This window comes from Hyaena hyaena, unplaced genomic scaffold (genome assembly GCF_003009895.1).
Source record: "Hyaena hyaena isolate Hyena2069 unplaced genomic scaffold, ASM300989v1 scaffold_192, whole genome shotgun sequence".
Lineage (NCBI taxonomy): Eukaryota > Metazoa > Chordata > Mammalia > Carnivora > Hyaenidae > Hyaena > Hyaena hyaena.
The window spans coordinates 1193302-1216857 of NW_024080825.1; the positions used below are offsets into that span (position 1 = coordinate 1193302).

Below are 23556 nucleotides of genomic sequence, written 5' to 3' on the forward strand. Positions count from 1 at the left end.
TCATGCCAGGCTATTAGTTGCATTATATTTAACTAGTTTCCCCTCCTTCCCCCCCCCACCTACTTTGAGCAACTAATTTATTTATTAAGAAGTAGAATTTTAAGGGGCGCCTGGGTGGCTTAGTCGGTTAAGCGTCCGACTTTCGCTTAGGTCATGATCTCGCGGTTCGTGGGTTCGAGCCCCGCGTCGGGCTCTGTGCTGACTGCCAGCTCAGAGCCTGGAGCCTGTTTCAGTCTGTGACTCCCTGTCTCTCTGACCCTCCCCTGCTCACGCTGTCTCTCTCTCTCTCCTAGAAAGAAATAAAAACGTTTAAAAAAAAAAGAAGTAGAATTTTAATATATCACACTTTTTCTTTTGTTTTCATTGGCATGCCCCTAAAGAACCTTTTTAGACTTTTTCTTCCCTAATTTTTCCTTATGAAAATTTAGTGCTGGAGATTATTGTATATGTATTTATGTAATATATGAATATCTATATTTTATACATAAAAAGGGTAAGATTAGGGTTGGTTTTTTTTTTTTTTCTTTTGTCCCTCTTCCTACCCCAGAACCTTTTTTACTCCCACTTGGGGTGATGCCCCTTTGAGAATGTATGGCATAGACTTATCAATGAAATTAAAGCCTGGCTGATTTATATGTGTCAGAACTGCAGCTGGTGTTAAATTAGCTAAAATCCTAGTTGTATTAGGTAGAAGTGCTATATATTTTTTTTTACATTTTATTTATTTCTGAGAGAAGGAGAGAGACAGCATGAACGGGGAGGGTCAGAGAGAGAGAGAGACACAGAATCTGAAACAGGCTCCAGGCTCTGAGCTAGCTGTCAGCACAGAACCTGATGTGGGGCTCGAACCCACGAACCATGAGATCGTGACCTGAGCCGAAGTCGGATGCTTAACCACTGAGCCACCCAGGTGCCCCAGAAGTGCTATATTTTGAAGAACTTTGTATCTTATGCAGATCTCTCCAAACAACTTTTTTTAAATGTAAAAATTCTTTGCTTTTTAAAAATAATATATCTGGGACATAAAAGAGTTTACATTTTTATAATGTGACATTTTTAATTTATGGAAAATCAGAGTACAGTAGAAGGCAGTTTTTAACGTGGCTTATCAAATAAGAGTTTTTACCATGAAGAGGAAAGATTTTTCTGTCTGTCTTGATTTATCCTCTCATGTATGTGATCTTATATTTCTTATAGTGTGAAGCCTCATTTTAGGTCATCGAGTGGTTCAGAGCACTCAACAGAGAGCTCTGTATCATTGGGTGATGGACCATTAAACAGATCTGGTTCAAGGAACTTTCCAACTGAACGGCATAACCCGACAGTAACAGGGCAGGAGCAAAGCTATCTTCCAAAAGAAACTCCCACTTTACAGATGGAACAAAATGGGGACTATGGTAGGGGCAGGTAAGGAAATATAGGAAATAAATATGGATATGGTATCTGAAAATTCTTTGCTTGTAATATGATCTAGTGATTATTTTTTGTTTTAACTGTTAGTATATGGTTATGTTAAATGAATACAGTGTTCACATAATATGGGTTAATGGTTTCTCATAAATATTACAAAATTTATAGTGCCCATATAGAATAGCTCTGAGTCAGAGGTTTATAAAGTTACTCTGAAGTTCTTTATGGTTCACTGACAAAAGAATAGCTTGGAAAGATACAATCCTATCTGCAGTCTAGTTTTCATTTCTTACAAGTTCTAAACTATGGGAATGGGGTTATACATTATTGCCCAGTCTGCCTGAGTGAAACCAAAAAAACTGAACCATGATATGCTTCTGGTGTGGAAGGAGCACTGCCTAATTAGAATGAGCCCATCTTGCTTAGTCGTGTTGGTGGTAGTAGATGAAGTTTTTGGTAGATTAGGATCTGTTGAGAAGAATATATATTCATCTCTTAATAATAGTGGATGGAGATACAGAAAGTAGAATTACTTAAACTAAAAGTTGACCCATCTTTGGTAGAATATGTAAATTTGAAAAAATGTAAGAGTTTCCCCTCCCATCATCCCCACCTTTTTTTGTCGTTGCTAAAAGGAGAACTCTTTTCAGAGGTCGAAGACGACGAGAAGATGACAGAGTCCCAGTAAGTATTTGTTTCTGTTTTTTTTTTTTTATCTTTAATACATCTGGTCATTTATTTTTTCTTTTCTGATTTAGTATGGCATTGGCTTATGGTCTGTCTTTCTTTTCCCGGGTTTTGTTTTACTGATTATAGTATTAGGCAAAGGTAAATAAAACCTGTGCTTTGACCCTAAAATACCTACTACCACTGCCACGTCCTGCCCTTAAATAAAGCACATGTGTAGTTAGGGATTTGATATATGTTGCTCATGTTTTTTAAAAACTACTGAATCCCTAATATATTCACATGGTTTAAAAATCAGAAAATGAAGGGGCGCCTGGGTGGCTCAGTCTGTTGGGTGTCTGACTTCGGCTCAGATCATGGTCTCACAGTTCATGGGTTTGGACCCTGTGTCAGACTCTGTGCTAACAAACAGCTCAGAGCCTGGAGCCTGCTTCATATTCTGTACCTCCCTTTCTCTCTCTCTCTCTCCCCCCCTCCCCTGTTAATGCTCTGCCTCTCTCTGTCTCTCAAAAATAAATGTAAAAAAAAAAAAAAAATCAAAAAATGAAAATAATCAAAAATTTATTACTTTATTAATGGACATTTAAGTAGTGTACAGCCATCATTTCCTATGTGTGCAATAACATCTGAAGGAGAATCCCTTTCTAGGGATTTTTGGGTCACAGTTCAGTGAGTTACTGCCAACATAACAGCTTTTTATACAGATTGTGCCAGTTTTCACTCTGACAGAAACTGAACAAAGTTTTATTCATTGATAGCCCTACAAATATATGATTTTTTTTTTTTTTTTGCCAACTTTACCTCTTGATAAAGTATATCCTTCACTTGGCCATGTATAGCAACATGGATGAAACTTGAGGGTGTTATGCTGAGCAAAATCAGGCAGAGAAGGACAGCTACCATATGTTTGCACGTATAGGAGGATTAGGAGGAATTTAACGGAGGACCGTGGGGGAGAAGAAGGGAGGAATTAGTGGGGAAGAGGGAGGGAGGCAAACCATGAGAGACTCTTGAATGCTGAGAGCAAACTGAGGACTGATGGGTGTCGGGGGGAGGGGAGGATGATGGGCATGGAGGAGGGCACTTGTTGGGATGAGCACTGGGTGTTATTGGAAACCAACTTGACACTAAACTATTTATAAAAAAAAAAAAAAAAAAGTATATCCTTCACTTTTAAAACTCTCTGGATGGTGTTGGAAACTTAAACTGTTTCTTGTTACTTGGGGGTAATTTTCTACCTTCAGCTTATTCTTCTATCCACTAATCTTACAAAATTGCCTATAGATCTGAAAAGTTTTCATAGGTCTAGATATGTTTTTTGGTTTTTAAGAGAGAGAGGCTGAGCAGGGGAGGAGCAGAGGGAGTGGGAGAGAGAGCAGGCTCCATGCCCGGTATGGAGCCCGACACAGGGCTCAATCCCACATCCATGAGATCATGACCTGAGTTGAAACCAAGAGTCGGACACTTAACCAACTGAGCCAACAGGTGCCCCAGACATGTTTTTATTTGAATTTTGACTTACCTAGCTTCAAATTAATCATGTTTTTACTTTTTTATGATTTGTTCATGGGAAGTGTTTGCCATCTTTTAACTGGGAGCAAAAGTAGTTGAGGAATCAAGATGATGTAGGAACACACAGAGGTTTTGAAACCCCTGCCTAGAATTTACAGATAAATCATAAATTTGTAGTATGGTGCTTATTTTAAATATGTAAGTAGTGAATTGTGTGTGTGTGTGTGTGTGTGTGTGTGTGTGTATACATATATGTTATATACATATACATATAGTTATAGGCTATAAATAATATATGTACAAGCACGTTACATATAGAGAAGTAGTGAAAAGATACGCATTTTCTTTTTTTAAATGTGTGGGGTTTTTTTTTGTTTTGTTGAGAGAGAAAGAGCATGAGTCAGGGAGGGGCATAGAGAGAGAGCGGGGAACACAGAATCTGAAGCAGGCTTCAGTCTGTGAGCTGTCAGCACAGAGCCTGACTTGGGGCTCAAACTCATAAACCACGAGATCATAACCTGAGCCGAAATCAAGATGCTTAATTGACTGAGCCACCCAGGCACCCCAAGATAAGCATTTTCAAAGAAGAAAATGTATTGCATTATAACACAGAATAGTCCATAGGGCAAACTGTATACCTTTTAAGGCAGTATTGTTTTTTCTTACAGTTTTCTATATACCATGAACAACTATAAATGTCAACAACTTTTTTTTAGAATACCATTGCAACAGTCCACATGAATTCTCAGATAACCCTAAACAATGGAAGAGAGGAGAGATTAGTTTTGAAGTCCATTTAATATGCTGAAAATACCCAGATTGAGGACTAAAGTTTGGGGTGAAGAAAAAGGAGACAAACATGTTTTCCAGTAGGAAAGGTAGAGTGGAGGTACCTTTCTGTGCACGAAGGAGATTTTAGCTAGAGATAAAATTTAGGATTTGTAAGCTTACACAAAGTAATTGAAATCATAAGAGTAGATGAAATCATTCAGGGGACTCTGTAGAGTAAATGATTTAAATAAAGGAGTAGTCAGTAGAACCTTGGGAACCTAGTAGCTTTGGGCTGAAGAATGAGATGATTATGCTGTTTGAAGTATCCAAAATCTGAGTAGAAATGGCTGGTAGCCAAATGGATATTTAAGTTTCAGGTAAAGGTCTAGGCTGAAAATACTGAAAGTATACATACAATTCAATGAGTTTCGGTTAAGTTTTAAGTGGTGTGTAACCATAAAGTCACCAAAAGTGAAAAAGATTGTTGTAAGGTCACTGAATTCTACTCCTTAAACCAATATTGCACTGTATTAACTAACTAAAATACAAATAAAAAATTTGAGAAAAATTTTTTGAAAAGATTGTTTATAGGTAGTAGTTGAAGCCATGAATAATGGCTATCTCACAGGGAGAATATGGAAGTGAAAAGAGTCTTAGAAACTAAGACTGTCAAAAGGCATGGGGAGAGAGAGAGAGACAAGCATGTATTGTGAGATCTGAGAATTGAGAGAAAGAGGTATCACTAAGGGAGGAATGAATGAGCTCCCAAAGGAAAGAATGTTTACTATACCAGGTGATATATGAGGTCAGGGAAAAAGAGAATCTGTTGGCTTTTGCATTGTGGAAGACATTGATGACTTGTCAAAGCAACCTTAGTGGTGATGAGTCCAGAGGTGAGGCAGATCAGGAGATTTTTAAGAAAGGATATTGTTCTTTCTTGAGACTATAGGTAATAGGTTTTTGTTTTTAAGGAAGTATCGCAAATTTGGAAAGCAAATAGTGGAGGTTGTTCAGAAGGCTTATGGAATGTGTGGTGCCTGGGTAGCTAAGTTAGTTAAGCATCCTACTTGGTTTTGGCTCAGGTCATGATCTCACGGTTGTGAGAACGAGCCCCACGTTGGGTTCTGCACTGAGTGTGGAGCCTGCTTGGGATTCTCTTTCTGCCCTTCCCCCATGTGTGCACACACACGTACACACACTCTCAAAATACAGAACCTTAAAAAAAGAAGGCTTCTGGAGTGTGGCAAAGTTAGCAAGAGAAACGAGAGAGTTGACTAAAGGTAAGTAGGATTGATAAAGAAAAATGAGAGCTTAACTGAGATGAGAAACCAAGAATTTATAGGAGAACAAACAATTCTGTGCATTAGAGTAGAGTTTTAATTTGTTTCCTTGCAGCTTTTAGCTTTTGTGGTACAGGATTAGAGAATGAGATTGTATGTGACCTTATTTTATGATTTGTGTCTTTTAGAGACCCCAGTCTTCATCAACTGAAGCAAAGGCTCCAACACCAAAGTTTGACTTATTAGCCTCAAATTTTCCTCCTTTACCTGGAAGTTCATCAAGAACTCCAGGCGAACTTGTTTTGGAAAGTAGGATGTCTGATGTTGTTAAAGGTGTCTACAAAGAAAAGGTAAACACTGAAAACATCAGTCTTTTACCTTTATTGGAAAAGGTAAAAAACAAAGGCAGATGGAAAATGTATGTGCTCAAGTGCCTATAATTAGCCAATGATGTAAATAAATTCTAAGTTAGTTTGCTAAACTCAGGGTTTCAAATAATGGAGAGTTGGTGTCAAAAGATTAGGATGCCCTATCCTAAAATATTTTTGAGTTTAGACCTCTTCTTACACCCCACAGTTTAAACGTTTCTCATTTTCTTCCCTTTTTCTTCTTAATTCAGTTTTTATGTTTATCTCATAGTGCACATACATAGTGTACCTAGGCTTATAATGAAAAATAGATAGTAGTTCCCTGAAACCACTTCAACTCTAGCTTTTTCTTCTGTTGTTTTCCCCTGTATTTGTAATTAACATGGTTAGACGGATATTTCTTTTTCTTCTTTTTAAGTAACCTTTACACCCAATATGGGGGTAGAACTCATGATCCCAAGATCAAGAGTCATATGCTCTCCTGACAACCATACTGCTGTTTCTTGACTTTTCAATTTTCAATGTCAACTTCCCATTCTCTAGAAGCTGAAGCTTTAGCTCTCTTAAATCAACATGCTTTTCTCATCTTCCCTGTATACTGTACTCTATCTTATCTAGGATATCATCCATTGTAAGAAGCCCCATTATTTTGGTGTCACTAAGAAAGGAAAAAGTATTGCCACTTAGATTAGGATATGCCATCATTTATAAGCCACATCTCGATATTACATATTTTTTTTCATAACTGAACCTCAGTTCAGAAAACTGCTATTATTTCTCCATTCTTGTACTCTCAATGGCTTGCTGCAGAATGCACAATCCTGTAGCTAGGACATTTCTTTACCACTATTCTGGGAATTTTCCTTACTCTCATGTGTTGGATCCTCTCCTTGAAGATTTTACTTTCCTGTATTATGGCTGGTCACATCTTCCCGAGCTTCCTGAATGAGTGGGTTTTAGTATGTTTCTTGAGATCTTGCATTCTGAAAATGTTTTTCTGTTCTCATATTCGATCAGTAATTTATTTCAGTAGGCTCTATATAGAAATCATTTTCCCATGGAATTCTGAAGGTTTTTTTGTCTTGCCTTGTTAAAAAAAATGCAATATTGTAGTTTTATCAGTCAGAAGGTAGACATTTTTTCATGTTTTCCACCTTTGAAAATCAGGCTGTCCCTAATTTGACAATAAACTATTTGTAAAAAAAAAAAAAAAAAAAAAAAAAAAGCTATGAAGAGAAGTCACTAGACTGTCCCTAGTACCTACTCACCTTTAACTTCGAGCTATGAATATATTTTCATTTACATTTTCCTAACAGCAAAATGATTGGAAACAATCTATTTGCTTAAAGAAAACAATAGTTTCCATTTCATTCACTTTTTAAAATTTTGCTTTGTTAGTGTGATCAGAATTTCACATGGCGCTTGTGGGGATGAGCACTGGGTGTTATATGGAAACCAATTTGACAATAAACTATTTGTGAAAAAAAAAAAAAAGAAAATCAGGCTGTCCTTTAATTAAAAGTTATTGTAGTTTAAATGGCATTGTTTTTTTTCTTAGTAATAAAATAATAGTGCATTTTACAGTTGATGGCTTCTCAGATTTGTTGAGGTGTAATTCACACACATACATTTTTAAAGAATAATAATAAAGTGTGCCTCCCTTTGTAATCCTGACCCACAGTTATGCACATTAAACATCACCAGCATCGTAGCAGTGCCGTCTGTCTTCCCTTTCTATTTAGTTCTACCCTTTACTTCCCTTCCTCCCCCTCAGAGATAAACATCCTGATTTGGCAATAATAATTTTCTTGCCTTTCTTTATAGTTTTACTCTTCCAGGTTGGGAAATTTTTCTATAGAACAGGGCCAGACAATAAATAATTTAGGCTTTGTGGGCCACATGCTAAAAGCTTAAAAACCACTCGTAGCTCATAGGCTGTACCAGCAAAAGTCCTAAACTAGATTTGCCCAGTGAGTTTAGCCTTGGTTTGTCAAACCCTTGGTTTGAAAACTGTTTGTCAACAGTATATGGAGTATACTGTTCATTTTGCCTGTTTCTGAACCTAACATAAATGGAATTGTATGTATTCTTGTGTTGTGCGAAATTCATCACTGCTGGTACGGATGACTAGTTCATTTTGCACTGTTGTGTTCTGTTGTAAGAATATCATTATTCTGCTGTTGATGGACACGTGAGCTGTTTTTTGTTTGTTTGACATAGCAATTATGCTATGAATGTTCAAACCATATATAACCATATTTTAAGGGTATTACATGGTAGAATATATCTTGCTTAGGAAATGATCTGACTTTCAGAGATTCTTTTCAGAAATCTATGATTCTGATTCCTGATACTCCTGTGACCTCTATTTTCCCTCTCTAGAGTCTTTTAGGATCTTTTATTTAACCCTGGAATTCTATGAAATTTTATGAAGGTGTATCTTGCTATGGCTCTTTTTTTTTTTTTTTTAAATTTTATTTATTTATTTTGAGGGAGAGAGCATGCGTGAGTGCATGTGTGTGAGCAGAGGAGTGGTGGGGCCGGGGGGGATAGAGAATCCCAGCCAGGCTCCACTCTGTCAGTGCAAAGCCCAAGATGGGGCTCAAACTCACGAACCATGAGATCATGACCCGAGCCAAAATTTAAGAATCAAAACACTCAGCTGACTGAGCCACCCAGACACCCTACTTTGGCTCTTTTCTTAATTTATTGCTCTGGATACTTGGGAGACCGTTTCAACTGGGAAACTTGTCCTTATATTCTAGAAAATTTTCCTGTATTATGTCTTTTTTTTTTAATGTTAATTTACTTTTTAGAAAGAGGGGGTACATAGATCTGAAGCAAGCTGTGTGCTGACAGCAGCAAGCCCAATGAGGGGCTCAAACCCATGAACCATGAGGTCATGACCTGAGCTGAAGTTAGACACTGAACCAACTAAGCCACCCAGGCGCACCCTGTATTATGTCTTTGATAAAGTCTTCACCTCTCTTTTCTTCACTTTCTTTAACTCTTAATTTGATACTGTATCTTGTAGGTTGAATCTCTGATTTTTGTTGTTTTGGCTTTCCTGATATTTAAATTTGTACTTGTCGGGGCACCTGGGTGGCTCAGTTGGTTAAGCATCTGACTTCGGCTTAGGTCATGATCTCATGGTTCATGGGTCCGAGCCTCATGTCAGGCTCTGTGCTGACAGCTAGCACAGAGTCTGGAGCCTGCTTCAGATTCTGTATCTCCTTCTCTCTCTCTGACCCTCCCCTGCACACATTGCCGCTCTCTCTCAGAAATAAATAAAACATTAAAAATTAAAAAAAAAAAAATTGTGCTTATCTGTTTTTCACAGAGTTTTTCTGAATGTTACCTGTTACCTTTAAATCTTCTAAAATTTGTATTTCATCAATCAGTTTAATTTCTAGGGCTTGCTGTTTCTCTCTTTTTAATTGCGCCTGGGTGGCTCAGTCGGTTAGGCGTCCAGCTTCAGCTCAGGTCATGATCTCATGGTTCATGGGTTTGAGCCCCACGTCGGGCTCTCTGCTGACAGCCAGCTCAGAGCCTGGAGTCTGTTTTGGATTCTGTATCTCCCTCTCTATCTGACCCTCCCCTGCTTACTCTGTCTGTCTGTCTGTCTGTCTCTCTCTCAGAAATAAATAAAACATTTTTTAAAAAATTAAAAAAATTGTAAAATACATATAATATAAAATTTAGTAGCTTAAACATTCTTCAGTGTGTACTGTTCATTTGTGTTAAGTACATTTGCATTGTTACGCATCTAATCTCCAGAAGTCTTCATCTTGTAAATATAAAATGCTGTAAGGAGTGCCTGGCTGTGTCAGTTGATAGAGTGTGAGACTCTTGGTCTCTGGGTTGTGAGTTCAAGCACCATGTTGGGTGTAGAGATTACTTAAAAATAAAAACATTTAAAAGAAATAAATAATAAAATGCTATTATACCCAGTACACATCAACTCCCATTACCTGCTTCTGTCCCCTTCCCTCAGCCCCTGGCAACCACCATTCTACTTTGTATGAATGTCAGTACTCTAGGTATCTCATAAGTAGAATCATATAATATTTGTCTTTTTGTGACTGGCTTATTTCACATAGCATAATGTCCTCAGGGTTCATCCATTGTGGTAGTGGGTACCAGTACTTCATTCCTTTCATTGCACTGTAATGTTTTATTATATGGATAGACCTTATTTTGTTTATCCATTCTCCAGTTGATGAGCATTTAGGTTTGTACCCATACCTAATAATGCTACTATGAACATTGTGTACTAAATTTTTGTGTAGACATGTGTTTTCTCTTACATATATTCTGCTGGGTCATAGGGTAACTCTATGTTTAGTTTTTTTGAGGAACTGCCAGACTATTTTCCAAAATGACCACACCATTGTACATTGTCATCCTCAGTGTACAAGAGTTCCAGTTATCTCCATATCATCACTGACATTTGTTATTGTCTGTCTTAATTGATTATAGCCATCCTAGTGAGTGTGAAGTGGTTTCTCATTGTTGTTTTGTTTTGCATTTCCCTAATGACTAATGATGGTTAAGCATCTTTACATGTGCTTATTGGCCATTTGTATATCTTCTTTGGAGAAGTGTCTATATAAATCAATTTTGAAATATGGTTTTACTTTAAGGATAATGAAGAGTTGAGAGTTAGTTGCCCAGTGTCTGCAGAGGATGAACAGACAGACTGCACCTCTGCCCAGCAACTCAGTATGAGTGCCAGTCCTCCATGTACCACTGAGCTTCCTGCACTAAGGTACAGTTTGGGTATAGGAGATCCTCCACATTGAGATTACTTTTTCCTCTGATCATTTGCTTAACTGTTTCTTTGTGCTGTATTAAGTCTAATATCAAGCTCTCTTTTCCTTAGCACAACTCCGCAAATAAAGGATCCAGTAGAAGATTCCACTGTTCAGAAGGATGTTCTCAACCAGACAACTATACCAGTTTCTTCCCCAAGTACTGCAAAGCCATCAAGGACAAATAATGCTTCACCATGTAATAGTAACATAAATGCAGCTGTAGCTGTGGCCCTACAGGTAACTTGATGTGTGAGGGAAAAAAAATAATAAATAATGAGATTTTTTTCTCCCCTCCATAAGTCTTTGCTAGAGCAGAGTCATTTGGAAATACCCAAATTGAGGCTGCCTGCCTCAAGTGAAAAAAGAATTTAAAGTCACTGTGAAGACTTGGAATTTTTAGCCATGTTGAGATGGTGAAGAAGTCACCATTCCAGTGACTTCACATTCTGGGTTTTGTTAATGGTTCTTTTCTGATCACCTTATGTTAAGTGAAGCTTTTTTCTTACACACATTATGATGAATGTATTATTTTTGAGCTAGTTCCTAGAGGCTTTAAGCCCCTTGAAATTCTTTTTTTTTGTAATGCTTATTAATAAGTCTTATGAGGGCTACTCCCATTTTTATCCAATCTCCAGAAATCATTTTTATAATTAGGGAAGTACAGAAAAGCAGGGGGGAAAACACAGAATTTATGTATAACCTTTTCATTCATTGATACAATTAATTGCAGTTTGGTTGTAGTTCCTTTTTTCTAAGTTAAGAACATTTTATTTTGTTATTTAATAATAACAGAATGGCAGCTACCAATTACTGAATGCTTGCTATATGCCAAGACCAGTGCTAAAGACTTAAAGCATGTATGCTTTATCCCATTCTCATAACACTGCTAGATTGTTCATTTTTTTTAGATGAGGTAATTAAGACTTAATCTTCTATTAACATGTTATTGGTTCCCAGCTGCTCTGTTAAGATTCTTGTGGAATGATATTAGGGTTCTTTGTAGCCAGGGAGGAGAGAATACAATCATTTTATTTCATCATGTGAGTGTACATTATTAACTTAATCTGTCTTTCCTTAATTAGACATTTAGGTTGTTTCCGGTTTTTTTCATCAGTGTAAACAGTGTTGACATGAACATCCTTCAGATAAATTCCTCAGTGAAATTATTGTTAAACATAAACTGCCAAGGCATTTTATTATTTTCAACAAAAGTTTTTTGTTTTTCCAGTATACTTGAATAGCAATGCAAATGAGAGTGCCTATTGGAAGATAACTGGGGCTCCTGGGTGACTGACTTGGTTAAGCATCCAGCTCAGGTCATGAGCTCACAGTTCATGAGTTTGAGCACCACCACGTTGGGCACTGCACTGACAGCGCGGAGCCTGCTTGCAGTTCTCTGTCTCTTTCTGCCTCTCCTCTGCACGCACTCTCTCATAAATAAACAGACATTACCAAAAAAAAAAGATAACTTACTGATTTTTTTGTGGGTCACCCTATCCTTTTTGTGCCTTATTATTTAGAGAACGTATACAATAAACTTGTTTCTTATCTTCAAAGGAACCCCGAAAACTAAGTTATGCTGAAGTATGCCAGAAGCCCCCTAAAGAGCCGTCTCCAGTTCTTGTGCAGCCACTACGAGAACTTCGCTCCAATGTAGTGTCTCCCACCAAAAATGAAGAGAATGGAGCTCCTGAGAAGTCCATTGAGAAATCACAGGAGAAGCCAGAAGCAAGGGCTAGTAAGGAATATTCTGGTTTCCGAGGCAATACCATTCCCAGGGGAGCAGCTGGAAAAATCAGGGAACAGAGACGCCAATTTGGCCATAGGGCTGTACCTCAGGGAGTGACTCGACGTAATGGCAAAGAGCAATATGTGCCACCCAGATCACCAAAGTAAAACAAACAAACAAACAAACAAACAAAACTATTCAAAACTTCTCTCTCTTCCCATTAAAACTTGAGCCGTGGCTATATTGAACTGTTCTGGAGGGGAAGGGTTAGCCAGGAAGGAAGCAGGAGAAAAGTCTGTGTCCTTAAATCATTATGGATTTTGGTGTTGTGAGCAGTAGAATCCCAAAATTCATCTCTAAAGTGATTTTAAAATGCTGGAGGATTCCAATCAGTATAAATATATATATATATGTATACATATATAAAAATATAATTTTTCTATTTTTGTTTTTGATTTTAATTTGCAGAGATCTTCTGCCTAGAATCAATTTTGAGGGTTCAGATTTAGCTTGGGGGAAAAAAAAACATATTACACATCCTTCAGTATAGGAGATGAGGGAGTGAGAGAAAATATTTTTTGAAGAAGCATTTCTGTAAAATTAGAAATTACTTTTTTTAATCTATTTAAAGTTTGGCTTGGAGAATGCCATCTCTGCCTATATGGCCTTGTGTTGCAAAGCAGATCAGTGGCTGGAGTGCCTGTTGTGGTGTGAGTGTGTGCAAGAGTGATTGAAGCCAAATCTGTTGTCATGTTAGTAAATGATTTGAAAACTGAATGTAATACTTGAGTAGATTTTTTTTTTCCATTTTGAAATTCAGTCTTGTCTTTTTGACCTTAATACTTCATTCAAGAAGCTGTTAAACTCTGATTATACTTAGAGATGTGACTGTCAATCAGTTTGATACTCATGGAAAGAACGGGGGTATTCAGAAAATCAAAATGTTTCTTAGATCTGAGTGGATAGGTCAAATGGAATTCAGAGGTTTAAACTGCTTTGTGATTTCCTGCCCCCACCACCCCTAAAATAGGAAACAGGTTTTTGTGTTACTTCATGTTATTCTCTGTTCTACCCACCCCCAAAAGCAAAATAACCACCATTCTACACAATTGTATGTTTCTAACTGCCTTGACCAGTCTAGTCAAATCATATAACTGTTCTAAACTTTCGAATTGAACGTTGAAGTAGTTTATTCTTCTGTTCCTGTGTTTAGAACTTTAGATCCCAGAATGGTAGGTCAGACTGACCTTGCAGTAATTTATTTGTGTTAAAGATGAAACAGTGTAACTGATTCTTAAAGTATTAGTGTAGAAGTAAAAAAAAAAAAAGTTTTTAAACTTAATTTGGGGACAGCTTTTTTCTGTTTACAGTATAGTTTATCATCTTCTTCCTTCCCTTTCTCAAAAAAAATATAGTTTGGAATTCACAGAAACAAAACCAGCAAGTCTTGAGATTTTTTTGAGTTAGGGTGAAAAAGATAGTTGAAAATTAATACATACTTTCTCAGTGAATAAAGTTGTAGCTGTCATATTAAGTAGGCAAGTTTACATGCTGGTGTTTAGAAAATGGATAAAATATTAAAAACCATGTTGCATTAATCTGTTTTAAGTCATACCATTTTCAGAGTTCTATGTAAGGTGGGGTTTTGTTTTCTTTTTAGGGATAGTTTGTAATAGTAATAACTGTCCCTTATGTTAGTGAATTACATATGTACAAATTGAAACTGTAAATTGTGAACACTGGAAAGCACCATTGTGACATAGAGTAAACATCTTAGTAATATATTAAAATGAATGTAAATGGAGGTTAAAATTACATTACTGTGAAACTCATCTTCCAACTCTAAGTTAAGCTTTGGAGATTTGTATTAGTAGGTAACTAAACACTGCACATTTCTGTACAAGCCAAGATTATCATTTCTTTGTAACTTATTATTCAGCTTGGCAGTTGCTTTTGATTTGGTGAATTGATAACATGGTATATATTTAAGCAGTTTGAAACTATTCATTTCTACACACTATTTTTTAAAATCATCTACTAGAATGAAACATACAATAAAACTACCTGTGCTGAAATTTGGGGGAAGTTTAGGTCCTTTAAAAAAAAAAAGTATTAATAATCATTGACTACATCTATGATAAAAGTGCTTATTTTGGTTTACTTAGATAATGCTGCAGTTGGTGGAAATGATAAACATTTAAAGTGTTAACACTCTGTGAATGCCTTGGATTTAAGAGAATAAACATTTTATAAAAATCACTTGGTAAGGATTATAAACTTAATTATTGCACTTAAAATGAAACATTACTTTTTTTACAGTGTGTCACAGAAATAGGCTTGTATGCTGTGTGACTTACTGTTAGTCTACCCAACTTCTAAAAACGAAATGTTCTAGTTGAAACAGAAGAAGAATCTTCTTTTTGAAGAAAGCAACTGTGTTCTTGCATTTTTTCCTCAAAATACTATTGAAAGTAGAAATTTATAGACATAATTATTTTTAAATTTCTTATAAAATGTAGTGTTTTTAATTTAATTTGCCTCATTACAGCTAATAGTTTCCAGTTTAGTGTGATGTATAGGGAAGAATAGTGTGTGTGTGTGTGTGTGTGTGTGTGTGTGTGTGTGTGTGTGTGTGAGATATATATATTCACAGTATTTAGCATTTATTTTATTACAGCAAATTTAAGGTTTGTATCTAAATGATGCCTATGAGTTGTGTGAACTTGTTTGGGTTTTTTCTAACAGTTCTCTGTAACTGAACTGGGTTGGGCATTTATTATAGTTCAATTATTTATTTGGTTCTTTAGAAGGAGGAATTTAAATGTCAAATTTTTCTCTTCATCCGTATGACTTAATACCTCCTTGGGCTGTTGAAGGCTAAAAGTATATACAGATGATATTGAGTGTATAGTACAGTGGTTTTCTGTCATAGTTTTTCTTGCATGAAGAGAGTAAGAGTCACACAACTTCATCACTTTGCACGTCATAAAGAAAGAATATGGAGATATTGCAAACCTGTCACTCTTTTCTATGCTGATAACTAAGGTTTTCATGATATCTAGGGCCTGCCTGTCTATCATTTTTGCAAATACAGACACTGGCATTCAAAAGAGCGAACCATCTAAACTATTCAACTGGATTTTGGAAGAAGATGAGATCTTTTAGTGATTAGGACTTGTTGCTACATGCTCAATTTGCATGTGATCAAATGACATGCTGATTTTTAATTTATTTTCAGTTCCTAAAATTAAGGTAGCTTGAATATTGTTTCACATTCCTTTTTAAATAACCAAGTTGGCTTTGCAAAAGGCTTAATGATGGAGTGTTAGCATCTGCTGGAGCAGAAAATAGTATTTAAAAGTTACTGAACACTTTCTTGAGCTTTATTAGTTACAGCCTTAATATTTAGTCTTTTGGCTTAAATATCCACTGGTTTTACTTTGACACAGTTGAACAGCACTGGGGTTAGGTCTCCTGATACTTGTGTTGGGCATGTACATTAACCCTATTTTAAAATGACGTACCCATTTTGTTTTTACAGAAAAGATAAAATGTAAAAGGACAGTGTGTTCCTTTTGAGGATTTTTATAAATTCTTAACTCTACGATGAGGTTTTTTCCCCCCAATTTTTTATATTTCCTTACAATTTGGTGGTCATTAATTTAACTTTAGGCTTTTTTGGTGTATGCTAACTTAGCTAGTCTGAGCTTCCAAGAAGATACATAGACATTTCAGTTTTTATTAACTGAATGAGGACGTTTTAAGAAATTGAAAGAGAATTTGTTTTCTAGTTGAGAGTAAATTCTCTTTCTTTCAAAATCACCTGATTATTAAATAATTTAAAGTTTATTTTTAGAAGTAACAACTTTTTATGAATTGTTGAGTAGATTGTTCCTAAAGTACAACTCCAATGTCAACAGGCCGTGTATAAGATGAAATGGTTTTATTTTCAGTTTTGCAGTACAGAACACTGATCAGTATATATAAAGAAACATCTATATCAAGTTGATTTTTTTTTTTTTTTGCCTGATTTACATGTCTTTTAAGTGACCCCTGTTAAATGTTAGGGGTCAGGGATCAGAACCAGTTATCCGGCTTCTGTTTTGTCCACTGCTTAGGTTTGTTCTGTTGTCCAAACCGCTCCTTCCCCCCTACCCCCAAAAGATGGTGTGACACATGCTCATGCATATTATGTTAAAATGAGTACATCCTTGTATTTGTATTTTTGTTTTCAACATTGCCAAGGTGCTATGGGAAATTAAAGTAACACAAAATTAGAAAAAATAAAATTATTTAAAAGCAGAACTGGTTTCCTTTTCTCCAGGTGGTTTATGTCTAATGACTGCTTATATTTATTTTTCCATAATTTTATATGTTGCCCACTCTAGTTCCATCATTATTCTGGTCTTAGCTCTTTTTTTTTTTTGTATGATTTGGTTTTGGGGAGTAGGGTATGGGCTATGTGATGAAGTGAGGGGAGGGGAGAGAGAAATTCTTTTACTGTCAGAAGCAGAGGTTGATGGGGGAAAAAAGCTAATGGCAATGTGAAGCTTAAGGATTTTGCTTTCATGAGGCAAATTATAGCGTGATCTGAGTATGTAAATTCTAGGCTTTCACACTTTTATTTCCAAGAGTTAGTAAAGTTTATTTGGCCAAGAGAGGGGGGTGCATAATTTCAGTTTCTTCTTTATCATATCAGGACACAGTGTAATTGTGTATTCTTTTTAGTGGACTAATAACCAATTGGTAAACTTAATTATGTAGGCTTTGAGTTGTATTTCAAATGAATGGATTTGTCAAGAGTTTTATGACTAAGTAATATATGTAACTGCCTTTTTTTTTTTTTTAATTATGTCTTTTGGAAAATATTAACCTGAATCTGTCTCCCAAGTTTAAATTTCAGTTATATGTCCAGAAGTTTTTTGCACAGTTTAACAGTTACTGCTAAAGAATTCTGGCATAAAAACTATTGAGGGTGTTCTTAGTTTGTATGAGGGTTTAAAAGAACTAGGATGTTTTCACTTTCTTCAGAATGATTCCACATAAGGACCATCATTTTCTCCAGGTGTTGTGGGAAAGGAAGGAGGAAGCTACCTAGACAGTATCTTTTTTTTTTTTTTTTTAAATATTTGTTAAAGAGCTCCACCCAACATGGAACTTGAGTTCATGACCCTGAGATCAAGAGTCGCACACTCTTCTGACTGCTAGGCAGGAGCCCCAAAATGTTATCTTTTAAAATTCATTTTTGGTAGCTGTTCTGCAGATCTTTGAAGCTACTTTTGTTTCTTGTTCCATTTATATGCCTACTGTATGAGACTTAATGACCCATAGTAGGACTCTAGCCTCCTTACGGTATGTAAGCTGCTTTTGTCTTTACGCACTTGTATTTTTTTTTTTTTAACATTTATTTATTACTGAGAAGCAGAGACAGAGCATGAGCAGGGGAACGGCAGAAAGAAGGGGAGACACAGAATCTGAAGCAGGCTCCAGGCCTTGAGCTGTCAGTACAGAGCCTCACGCAGGGCACTAACCCACAAACTGCGAGGTCATGACCTGAGCTGACGTCGGACGCTTAACCAACTGAGCCACCCAGGTGTCCCAACACACTTGAATTTTGAATTACGCACCTTAGTTCTAGTTTTGCGTTTGCAGTTCTGACTGTACATTGATTTGTCAAAACTTGAGGCTACTGACTTGCCATTAGACTTCTTCATTATGGGTAGAGTATTTATTGGCAGTGTTTATTGCTTATATCAACCAGTATATATTGTATGCTGTGTTCCAGACAGTGTGGTAGGCAGCAAAAATGGGATTCCTGCCCTTAATATGCTTAGCAGGAAATGGTTATAAGTAATTGCCAAACTAGACCAGTAACAAATATGAAAGCTGGAATCAGAATCTATGTAGTTGGGAGTGAGGGATGGTGTGGGGATAGAGTGCTTCCCGAGAAAGAGGACAGGTATCTGGAGGTGTAAAAGTTAATTAGGTGAGCAGGAAGAGGGTGTTCAGATGAAGGAACAACTTGTGCATTAGCACTTTACCATGCATTGGGAGAATTGTAGGATCTTGCACATACAGCATGGGCAGCATTGTTTCATCTTCCAAGCTGTGGCTGAAGAAAGGGAAGAGCCAGACTGCATTATGGAGAACAGATGGGAGACCAGTTAGATTACACTTAATGGTGATAGGTTGGAACAAAGTGGAAGATTTGAAAAACCTTTAGGAACAGGATTTGAATGGATTAGGTCTATGGAAGAAGAGCGAGGAAGACCTCAAAAATGACTCATGAATTTGTGGTTTTGGAAATGGATGGAAGTTTGTGCCATTCACCATAATTGAAGGGATACTTTGGCAGAGAACCTTTTGTGGGTTGGGAGATACTATGAGTATAGTTTTGAGATAGTTATGTTTGTTCATTTTGCAGGATTTCTGATAATCCTAACAATGGAGAGATGGAGCAAAGATAACACTAAACTAAAATCATTCCTTTTAAGTCCAAAAGACAATAATTGATTTCCAGCATAAAGTAGTTTCCATTACATTTTCTTTCAGCTAATTTTTTCCCCCTGCATCCTGCCCCACCCCCACTCTTTCAGCTAATGTTAGAAGTGACCATTAGGGACAAGAGTAAGTAAGAAATACTTAGTTTATATCTACCCCTACTTGTCTGTCTTAATTGTTGGTACCTTAATCCCAATCCTCCTCTCTCCCACCTGGACAGTTTCTAGGCTACCAGCTATGGTGCTGACCACTTAACATACGATTCCATTCAAGACTTAATGTTCCCACTCTTCACCAACAAGGCCTATCGTGTATTGGAGAGGAATAAAAAGGATTAAGGATTAAGCTTGTCTTGACTGTTTGTTACCTCTAAATTAAACATTTGTTACCTTTATGCTATTTTTGTATGTATAGATCCTAAAAGACAGTGTGTGCCTCAGCAAACCAGTTGTGTCCTAGAAATCATGAAACAGCCGTAAACATGGCTTGAAGGTTGTAGAATTAAATATCAAACTACTCCCCCCGCAACACACACTTTCTTGAATTAAATCATAGGTTTCTCATACCTACCACCATCTCTGCTACTAATCATGGTGTATTTAGGCAAATCATTTCTCTGCTTGTTTATTCATCAGCAAAATTGTGGACTAAGTACTCCACAAAATTTCCAAATGTAAACTTATGAAATTAAAATTTTTCTAAAAATTTGTATCTTGTGGATGTATGGCTATTTACGCAGCATGCCATTTTTCATCAGTATTCACACCTTCAGAAGAGATCTACAAATTAACTCTATGACCTTGATTATTCCACCTATGACCATTTTGATATTATAGATCTACTTTTGGGACAAGATACTAGGTATTTTCAAAAATTCATGCTTGTGAAATTGCTTTATAAATTGATAACTTTTTTTTCTGTTGAAGCATAACTCCATTATGCTAAAATAAATGAAAATAATGAAATTCCTACCCTTAATAACTTTAGAGTCAAGCATCATAAGCCAATATATTGCCACACAGTGTTTAGAATACTTTGATAGAATTAGGAATACACAGAAAATGATCAGCCCTCCTATAGGGGAAGGCATTAACTTTCAAGCTGACTTGATTAGTATGTGTTGATTAGGTAGGCAAAGGGATGGAAACCATAGTGGCCCAGAGTGCAAGTGAAAAAGGTAAATTCAGCATAATACTTTGGAATGTGTGGAGAATAAGATTTCACTAGAGTGTGAAGGTAGATAAATCCTATCTTCATTTGTAGATCAATCATAACCAATCGTATGCTAAGAAAATGAGTTTTCACTTAATTCTGCAGGGAATGAGAACCACTAAAAGTCATTAAGCAGAAGATTATGGTTAGATTTGAAGTTGAGAACACATTTTTGGTGGCTATGTAAATAGTTTGGGGTTTGTTCAGGTGAGCAGAATGCTTGGAATTAAGGAAACAGCCATTAAGAGTGTGATAGGATGAATAATTCTCTCCCACAAAGATGTCCACATCCTAGTCTCCAGAACTTATGAAAGTTACTTTATATAGCAAAAGGGATTTTGCAGCTCTGACTAAGGACCTTGAAATGGGGTGATTATCTTGGATTATCCAGATGGGCACAATATAACCACAAAAATAAGAGAGACTAGAATCAGAGTTATTTGATGGAAGAGTAAAGCAATGCATCCAAGAGCCAAGAAATGCCAGCAGCCTCCAGAATTTGGAAGAGGCGCAAAGAAAGGATTCCCTCCTGGATCCTACAGAAGGAATCAGCCCAGGCTGGGTTGACTTTGCCCCATAAAACTCAAGATTTCTGACCTCCAGAACTATTAGAGAATAAATGTTTTGTTCTAAGCCACTAAATTAGTGGTAACTTGCTACAGCAGCAATAGAAAACTAATCAGATGGAGAGAAAGGGACAGATATATACATGATTTTAAGGAAGTAGAATGAACAGGATTTGTATCTGGTTGGATGTGAGAATGAGGAGAAATTTTTAGGATGCTTGTAAGACATGTTTGGTAAATAACCTGACAAGTCATGAGTGACTAAGATCAGAAGTAGGTTACAGAATGAGAGGAGGGTTAAGTACAGAACCTGAAAAAATGTCAAAAAATTGGCGTGTGTGTGTGCGCACATGCGTGCATAATTCCTGTGTTTTGGCAAAAATGGGGGAAATCACAGTTTTTACATGCTGTTATGAGTATAAATTGATAAAAACCATTTTGGAGAGCAGTATGGCTATATTTAGAGAAAGTGACAAGCACACCTTGTAAAATCATGATTCCACTTTTGGATTATATACCCTGAGGAAACTACTGGACTTTATTCATGGACACTACAAGAATATTGCAGCTTTTCTTTTTCTAAACAATGAGATGCTAAAAACAACGTCCATCAATATAATGTCCAATCAACTGCAGTATATCTTATGATGGTATACTATACATCATTTAAAATGAATGAACGGGAACAACTCTTATGTGTCAAAAGAGCAAGGTAGGTTGACATATAGAGTTTGATACCTTTTTTAATAGTCTTAAGATTACTATATATTGTGGATACATCTAGTAAAAGTTATAAAAATGTACTGATGCTTGGAAATGATACCAGCTGCAAGGTGGCGGATACCTTTTAAGTTACCATCTTTGGGGAATTGGGAGGGTATGAGGCGGATAACAGGGATGTATGTATAAAGCCTTCACATGTATCTATGGTGTCTTCAAAGTTCTGAAGCAGAAATAGGTGGTGAGATGGGTATACAAGGATAATTCTTTACACTTAGACATATTTTCAAGGGGCGTGTGGGAGGCTCAGGTGGTTAAGCATCTGACTTTGACTCAGGTCATGATCTCATGGTTTGTGAGTTCAAGCCCCACATTGAACTCTGCACTGACAGCACAGAGCCTGTGTGGGATTCTCTCTCTCTCTCTTTCTCTCTGCTCCTCCCCCACTTGCTCGGAAGCTCTTTCTGTCTCTCTCCTCTCTCTCACTCTCAAAATCAACTTAAAAAAATGTTTTCAAATAAAAACAATTTTAAAAATATAACAGGCAGAGAAAAGAGCATTCCCAAGTGCTAGTGGCATTAAATGTTTCAACAAGAGGAGAAGGGATGTTAAAGAAATTAAAAAGAAAAAAGTGTAGTGTTCGAGATAAATGCCACATAAGTGAGATGACTGAAGATTACATTGGATGTGAAAATTGAGGAGTTACTGGTGATCATTACCAAACTGATTGAATAGTCTATGAATGGAAGCCTGGATAATATAGGTTTGAAAAGAGGTTGAAAATTAGGTAGAGGGCAGCCAGTTGCCTATTTTAAATGTCTGGTGGTGGAGCTGGATCCAACTGCCTCATCTTACTCTAGCCCCTGTCTCTCCATCTCTCCCTTCTCTCTCCCTTTTTTCCCCTGCCTTTCTGTCTCCCATGCCCAGTCTACTAGCTGTGTATCGGCTTCTTTCACAAGTAAGCTTTCTCCATGTGACAGGAAAGATTGAAGTAGCTGTTACAGATTTACATGGTTCCTTTTTTTTTTTTTTTAATTTTTAATGTTTTATTTATTTCTGAGAGGGAGACAGCGTGAACAGGGAGGGTCAGAGAGAGAGGGAGACACAGAATCCGAAGCAGGCTCCAGGCTCTGAGCTGTTAGCACAGAGCCCGACACGGGACTCGAGCCCACGAACTGTGAGATCATGACCTGAGCCGAAGTTGGACGCTTAACCGACTGAGCCACCCAGGCGCCTCCAGATTTACATGGTTCTTGCAGCAACTTCCAGATAAACCATTTAGCAAATCTTTTCCACAACAGGACAGATCACCCTCCGGAGTTCTGCACTTTTATGATCTCTTAGTTTATGATTTCCTGAGATCAAGATACAAGATTCTACTAGCATCTATGTATCATTTAAGTATCTCTTATCTATTATTGCTAAAATTATATTTCCTTGATTTATGGTGAGTTTTTTTTTCATGTTTATTAGCCACTGCTTAATTTGTTACTTATTTTTCCATTAGGTTGTCATTTTTTGGGGCTCTTTTTCACATGCTGGATATTTCATTGTTAAATATATTAGAAATATATTCATATCAGTATGTTTTTAGATTTTTAGGTCTCTTGTACCTTTAATTGGCTTTGGGGCCCTACCTATCAATCTTTTCCTATATGACTTGCTTAGAAAAGCCTTCCTTATCTTGGAGTTATTAAATATTTTTTCTTCTAATGCTTAATAATTTTGCTTTTTAAATTTAACTTTTATTTTTTAAATGTTTGTTTATTTTGAAGGAGAGAGAGAGAGAATCCCAAGCAGGTTCCATGCTCCACATAGACAAAGCCTGATGTGGGGCTGAATCTCACAACCTTGAGATTATGACCTGAACCAAAATCAGGTTCTGATCTGACTGAGCCACCGAAACGCTACTTAAACTTTAGCTTTGAATACATTCAGCTTGGGGCGCCTGGGTGGTTTAGTCGGTTAAGCGTCCGACTTTCGCTT

General features: G+C 36.7%; 1 protein-coding gene across 6 annotated transcripts in view; it reads left to right on the top strand.

Moving 5' to 3' along the window:
• Positions 1–16873, top strand: part of LARP4 (La ribonucleoprotein 4) — a 68753-nt gene extending 51880 nt beyond the window's left edge. For 4 of the 6 annotated variants that reach the window (XM_039241333.1, XM_039241331.1, XM_039241332.1 and 1 more), the window contains 6 exons: positions 1198–1407; positions 2046–2094; positions 5849–6010; positions 10672–10796; positions 10911–11079; positions 12400–16873. In XM_039241333.1, the coding sequence (XP_039097264.1) occupies positions 1198–1407; positions 2046–2094; positions 5849–6010; positions 10672–10796; positions 10911–11079; positions 12400–12738 (1054 nt within the window). In that variant the 3' untranslated portion in view covers positions 12739–16873. Of the gene's footprint in view, positions 1–1197; positions 1412–2045; positions 2095–5848; positions 6011–10671; positions 10797–10910; positions 11080–12399 lie in introns of those variants that run through there. The other 2 variants (XM_039241334.1, XM_039241336.1) reach the window with 2 other exon arrangements.
• Positions 16874–23556: the final 6683 nt, after the last annotated feature.